Here is a 7,177-nt window from a genome sequence, read left to right on the forward strand (position 1 = left end):
GATAAATGTGCTCCTGAAAATTTCTTATTCTCAAATTCATGCACTAAAAATAACAGAATTCACGGAAGAAATATGGGGCAGACCATTTCAAACCTGTCCAACTTTGGAAATTGCATACCAACAAAAACACCAATTAACATAGTTTAAAAGAACATGTTACATTCCTAATAAAGTTGACCCTTGAACAACACAGGGGTTAGGGGGCCCTGACCCACACACAGTCAAAAATCCACATGTAATTTCTTCCAAGTCCTCCACAACTTAACTACTAATAGTCTACTGTTGAACTGAAGCCTTACCGATAACATAAATAACTGATTACCATATATTTTTTTGTGTGTATTATACACTGGATTCGTATATGAATATAAGCTAGAGAGAAGAAACGTTATTCAGAAAGTCATAAGAGAAAACACATTTGCAGCACTGTAGGTGTGTTTATTGAAAACAAAGTATAGGCTGGTTGGGTGAGCAGGTCAAGTGCAGTGGCAGCAGAGGGTCGAAGCCTGGTGGCCTTGGCTCAGCAGCAGCAGCCAGAGGGCAGGCCTGTGGGTAGCGACACTGGCCAAGTACAGTACAGCTGCCCCGTCTCCCTGCAGGTGTCCTCCACCCTGTGACTGTCCCGCAGGGAGGGGTCTGCACCTGGCCCAGCAGAGGCCCCAGTCCTGGAGCCAGGAGCCAGGAGCCAGGAGGACCAAGGTGAGACGTCCCAGGCTAAGCTCCTGCAGCATTCTCCCCGCCTTCCGGAAATGGTCTTCTGCTTCAGCCCAGCCTCCTGCCCACCAGCCGGGGCCCTTTGCCCAGCCACCCTGTCAGCACACGGGGGACCGGCAGCCTTGCCTGGTCCTGGGCCCCTGGGGTCTGCTGATGGCCTCGATGGCCTCACCAAATACTCAGAGGGCAGCAGCCATGACCTCTGTACCCTTCGCCTTTGATTTGCTCCCAAGGAGACCGAGGTGGGCAGTTGTAAATAAATGCCTTGTGGCTTTTGCTGTCACGTAAAAGTGGACCCCTGCTGTTCGAACCCCTGTTGTTCAAGGGTCAACTGTACATCAGTAAATAAAGGATTTCGCCTTTCCAAGAAGGCAAAGGCAGCTTGATAGAATTTGGCAGAAGGAAGGGTAGAAGCAGATATGTACACAGTAAGCACTTCCAAGATGGAACCTGTAGCCCAACGGCCCCAATAAGAAGATGCAGTGAAAAGGGCTCACGTAAAGTACCTGATTCTTTGGCAGTTTGCTCATTCAGCTCATTCCACTGGTGTCTCCACATTCAGCTGCTCTTATCTGATGGCACAAAATATTAATGGGGGAAACATCACTTAGGAACCGACCCAATTTCCCCATTATAGTGACATCATCCCCCACCTAGCAATAATATTTGAGTTAATGCCTATTACAGAAGCACGCATTGTAGAACAGACTGTAAGTGGGAGCAGATGCTGGGAGGGGGGCGGATGTGGTGGTGGTAGGGCTGTGGAAGTTCTCTTCTGCATGCTTCAGTTTTCTCAGTGAGAAATTATGTGGTAATTTCCCCAGATCCTGCCTCTGTGCCTGGAACGGTGCCCTCAGCAAATGCAGAAACCCCACAATGGCTTCCACAGCATGGGGGTAAGCTTGGCGTCTGTTAATGGAGGGCCAAGATGCCATCCTCCCGGGGCTCCCCCTTCCTGCCAAAATGGCCAAACAAAAGCAATAGTTCTTCCTTTGTAGGAACTGCAACGATTCGTGCCATTAAGGAGAAAGAAGCACGGAGGCCTCGCGGAATTCCTTGGCAACAGAAGGCAATCGATGTCACCCTCGGGTTTGCTGCTCTGACTCATTTACTTTTAATGGAGCCTCGCGCAAGGGAGGGAGCTCTCCAGCTGGCCCAGGCCCCCTGCGAGCAGCTCTGCATACTTGTCCTTATGACCCCGTGCTCAGAAAGCCTGTGACCCACCTGGCCGCTGTGCAGAGCCTGCAGCAAGTCCTAATAGGGGAAGCATAGCTGTCGCCTCTTAGCTTTTGGAGCAAAGCCAAGCTCTCCCATGCAAGTAATTCTTCTCCTTTCAGAAAGAACTCTTGGCTGGCCCCTGAGGGCTTGACCACGGGGCACTAGGTGACCCTGGGACCTAAACTGCCCATGTTGAACTCAGAGGAATTTTTTTTTTAATGTGTATTTTGATTTGGGGGAGAGAGAGTGAGAGAGCATGGGTGGGGGAGGGGCAGAGAGAGAGGGAGACAGAGGACCCGAAGCGGGCTCTGGGCCAACAGCAGAGAGCCCAACGTGGGGCCTCGAACTCACGAACCGTGAGGTCATGACCTGAGCCAAAGTTGGACACTTACCCGACGGAGCCACCCAGGCGCCTCTGAGAGTGATTTGACCCGCCAAGCCAGAGTTCGGTGAGCCCAGCCCACCAGCACGTTTGCATCAGATGGAAGGGGTGTATACGAGCACCATGGCTGATGGGCCTTATGAGCCACAGGAACAGTCGGCGCCTTATCCTGCCATGTGCCTCCTGACTTCTGCGCCGCTCCCCTCCCTCACCACCATGTTCCCGTGGGGGAATCCACACCGAGCCGTTCGCCAAAGAGGAAAAAAGTCACATCTGGTTTGCAGACGGTCCTGCAAATTTTGCTGGAACCTACTGGAATTTAACTGCGGGGGCTCTTCAGCCCCACTGGGGCTGAGAGACAATGGGGAAAGGAAATGTTCTCAGGGAGCCAAACTTGGAGCAGTCCACCTGGTACACTTTTCCTGAAAAGGAGAGAGAGCCTGAGAGGCAGATGCTAACCATGTCGTGGTAGTGGCTCCCAGGTTGAAAGGACGGTCAGCGTCACGAAAGAAGGTCTGGGAAAAAGGAACGGGATGGACGTCTCCGAGCTGGGCCCAGTCTATGGGAGAATATTTGTGTCACACTGGAATGGCCACAAAAGCTACCACCGTGGAGGAGGTTCTGAGTGCGCAGGTGGGAGATCGCCTGTCCTGTGCCTTCCCTTTTTCCCTGGCCACCCTTGCTTAGCGGCTTCATGGACAAAGTAGCTGTGGTTTCAGGCATAGAGAGAGTTCAGTGGCCCACCAAGGACTTCTCCTCACCAAGCGTCTGCTGCCCACTGCTGATTCACTTTCAGGAGCAGTGACCAGCCCTGAGATTTGCTGTAATACCACACTCAGCAGGAAGATTACAGTGGAGACCCCTTCCGTTGTGGAGAGGGCAATAACTTGTCCCCACTGGAATAACGATGCATTCGGGGTTTGGATTCTCCAGGCCGGCAGCACGTCGCATGGACTTAGCCAAACTATCTTCTTCAGCATCGTTTATTTCCGGGCAGCAATGCTTCTCACCAGAGTTCAGTTACAGCGATGGGAGGGAGACGATAAGCCTATGCTCAGAGGATTTCTCACCGTGTCCCCCACCACCTAAAACAGAAGGTCTCATGGCCTGGTGGTACAGCCTACCGAACGCTCCATTACTGTGCTGGCAGAGATTATTCCTTGAGAGGGGGCAATGCCTCCCTGCAGGATGCTGTGTGTGCTCTGATCCAGTGACCAATAGATGGTGCTCTTTCTCCCAAAATCAGAAGACAGGGACCAATGGGTGAAAGTGGGAGGGGTGTCTGTTACCATATCACCTCTTATTAAGCAAGCCCCAAAATGGAGCCCACTTTCTGGAAGGGTGGTAGAATAAGCATCTGGTCCCAAGGGTCAGCAGGGACAGAGGGCAGCATTCAGGGCCCAACATCGATGGTGCAAGCCGTGGTGTGGGTGCTCAGTGGAGGTGTCAGCGGTAACAATCCCATCATACAGTTTGGATGGTGTTCCCAGTTGTAGAGCCAGCCGGACAGGTTTTCTGGCCCTCTTAAACACCTTAATATATTTTAAAATAAACTCCTTTTCTTCTAAGTCACCTAAAGTAGACTCTGTTGATGGCAGCGGGGAACTCTGTCCCATACACCTCGGTCACTAAGCACATTCCTGTCGTGTGGGCGCAGCCTGTCCCAGTCTCACTGAAGTGCTTCGTACGGTTTGCGTTTGCCCTGTGGCCATATTTTCCAGGTCTCGATTTTCTGTTTTGCGGCCCCTCCCCAAATTATTTTCATAATGTTTTGGCCTCCTAAAGATTTTGAAAAATACAGCCTTTTTTATTCTGTGTCTAAGCCTTATTTTCATCTTGAGGAGAAAAAAAAAATACATGTGGGGGTGGACATCTTTGTGTGTGTAACCAAGAGGCAGCAAATGACAGAGAGAAAAATGTGTTTCTTCATTGACTTGAATGACAGCAGCGGAGATCATTGGAGGCAGTGGTTCTAATGATCTTAGTGTATTTCACAGAATTAAATCATGGTTTCAGGTTCTGCTAAAGCATCTTTAATATCAAATGCATAAGGCAATAAAGCCTTTTGAGGATTCACCAAAATTTGAAAATTATATTCTAGTTGGGAATATTCTGTAGTATTTTTTCCCCTTTGGCACAGGGCATAGCACATGAGAACACTTAATATTTCTTGAACTACATTGCACTGGCTCCTGTTAGAGGGGAACAGATAAATACTCGTGGATCTGAGGACAGTGAAGGGACATTCAGAAAGCCATGCAAGAGATAGACAGCTGTCAGGGGGATACCTACTTCCTATAGAATCTAGGAAGCTAAGTCTCATCGGGGATTCAAGATATATTGATTTTCAAGAGGAACCACTCTCTTAGATGTAAGGTAAATATGATTGTTCAAACCACTATGCAAGAAAGCCTTTGGACTAAAATTAGGTGAGATGTAAACTCTTCACAGAGAAATCCTGGTCATTATGAAATCTCAAGTGTGGGGCACCTGGGTGGCTCAGTCAGTTAAGCATCTGACTCTTGATTTCGGCTCAGGTCTGATCTCACGGTTCATGGGCTTGAACCCCGAGTTGGGTTCTGTGCTTCTGGTGTGGAGCCTGCTTGGGATCCTCTCCTTCTTTCTGCCCCTCCCCAGTTCCCCCTCTCTCTCTCTCTCTCTCTCTCTCCTTTTCTCTCTCTCAAAATAAATAATTTTTTTTTAAAAAGGAAGAAATCTCAAGTGAGTATTTTTATACATGTTATACCAACACTGTTTCCTACAGTGTATGTAGCTTCTTCTATTCTCCTATTCTTTTGCTCACTTATTTACTCCTTTTTTCACTGAGCTATCAAGCATTTCCTGAGTACTTGCTATGTGTCAAGCTCCAGGGATGCTCCTTGGTAGACTGGCCTTGCCTGAAATGCTGCCACGACAGCTCTGTAGAAAGAAAGGCAGGTGGGGAGGGAGGTGGGGTGCCGGCTGGAAGTCTGAGTATATGAGAGAAAAGATTATCCCCGACTTCTGGAAATGGAGGGATGAAACCACTCAGAAAAAGCTTGACCAAGAAAGAGGAACAAAGTCCAGGAAATGTTTGAATGACAAGCAATGGATTCGTTGGGAGTTTAAAGAAACAACTGAAAACATGCCTAGATATAAGAAGAGCTCAGCTTTCTTTGTCTTTCAGTTAATTTCCATGAATCTATTATGTTCAAAAGAATCCGGAGATTTGAAGTATAATTTTGCCATCTGAATGCGACAATCATTTAATATTGTCAGTTTTCATCAAGTTCCTTCAACGAGTAACTGCCTTCTTTAGGGTGTAACAAAGGAAAGTAATTACTCCAGGTCCCCTCCCTGCCCACCCTCCTCTCTCTTACTAATTATTTCTACCACTTCGTGGTCATTCTTCCAGCTGCCATTTTGTACTCTGCCCGTGATACCTCCACACTATTTGAGATTGAGTTCATCTTGGAAGAGCGGATACATTAACCATGTGTTCTGCCTGTGTGCTCCAAATACCCAGTACTGGCCTCTGGATATTAACATGGAAACCAAGGAAAATTAATTCACTGAGCCAGAAGTTTTTTGTTTTTATTTTTGTGTGAGTCAGACATATCACTCTCCTGCTCAAAACCCTCCAATGACATTTCCTTTTACTCAGAATAAAACTTGGCGTCCTGATGTGGCCTCTAATTTCATCTCTAACAGTCGTTCGTTCTGTCCTCTTGCTGGCCATGGAATATGCAAAGCTTCGTCCCATTTCAGGCCTTTGTCCTTCCTGATCCCTCTCCCGGGACATTTCCTCCCACACCTGCGTTGCTCAGGCTCTCTGCTCAAATGTCCCCTTATCAGCGAGGCCATCCCTAATCTCCCTACCTAAACAAACCACCACCTCACCCTCATACTATTCTCCTCACCATCTCTATTTCTTTTCCTAGCCCCTAGCCCCAGCACAAGGGACATGTTTGTTTGTTGTCTGTCTCTCTGGCTATTACTGCGACAGGTCCTGAGGGGAGTGGCTTTGTTGATAGGCTCACTGATGATTCCCCACACTGTAGTCAGTCACTGGCATATATTAGTCACTCAATATAGATCCGGTAAATAAATGACCACACACAGGTTACTTTTCAAGGTCATCTGCCCAACCAAGCGAACAAACCAGAAAGTTCCAGGATGATAGACCAAGTCCCCCTTTGCCCGAACCAAATCCTCGCATTCCCAATGTCACAAAGGGAAAAGGAAAACGTTTTTTCAACTGTTATTCCCTGAGGGAAGATTTTTTTTTTTCCTTTTTTTCCTTTGTGACATTGGGATGTATAGAATCATGCAACACAGAACCAATCGTTCCTAGGTAAAAGCTTGACATTTTCTGTGACACCCTTCTTGATTATGTAGGCGTATCACAGACCCACAGGCTGATTGCTTTAAAAATAATGAAATTGCACTAAATTCCATCTTAACCCGTTGCATTCTTCACTCCTCTGGCTCCCTGCCGGAACTGGTATTTTTCACAAGGTGGAGAGAGGGGTGCATCCACATGTCCTGCGTAGCATGGCTGCCTGTGGCTTTCGAGGCTCTGTCCCTCAACCCACCTCTCCTCACTCCGCCTCTGACCTTCCTCCCTCACTTTGCTCCAATTCTCTTGAAAACCATTCCCCATTCCTGTGAACACTCTTTAAACTGTTACTTTATTTGGAAAACTCTTTGTTTAAGAACTGGCTCATCCTTTGAATCAATACTGCATTAATCACTCATGTTATCTCCCCCAGATTACCTTTCACAGTTGGTTTAGTTTCAATTCCCACGTCCATTTTATTTGAGAAACGTGTTGGCATGAGAGCGATTTACTGTAGTCACCGCAGAGGCATTTCAAGCAGAGGC

At 47.8% G+C, this 7,177-nt stretch overlaps 1 protein-coding gene across 3 annotated transcripts in view; it reads left to right on the top strand.

Annotated features, from left to right (window-relative positions):
- THUMPD2 (THUMP domain containing 2) overlaps positions 1-2,163 on the top strand; it is a 40,009-nt gene extending 37,846 nt beyond the window's left edge. Inside the window, exons 12-13 of one of the 3 annotated variants that reach the window (XM_047853521.1) lie at positions 1,539-1,610; positions 1,699-2,163. In XM_047853521.1, the coding sequence (XP_047709477.1) occupies positions 1,539-1,610; positions 1,699-1,737 (111 nt within the window). In that variant the 3' untranslated portion in view covers positions 1,738-2,163. Of the gene's footprint in view, positions 1-599; positions 652-1,538; positions 1,611-1,698 lie in introns of those variants that run through there. The other 2 variants (XM_047853519.1, XM_047853522.1) reach the window with 2 other exon arrangements.
- The last annotated feature ends 5,014 nt before the right edge of the window (positions 2,164-7,177 follow it).

This window comes from Prionailurus viverrinus, chromosome A3 (genome assembly GCF_022837055.1).
Source record: "Prionailurus viverrinus isolate Anna chromosome A3, UM_Priviv_1.0, whole genome shotgun sequence".
Classification (NCBI taxonomy): domain Eukaryota; kingdom Metazoa; phylum Chordata; class Mammalia; order Carnivora; family Felidae; genus Prionailurus; species Prionailurus viverrinus.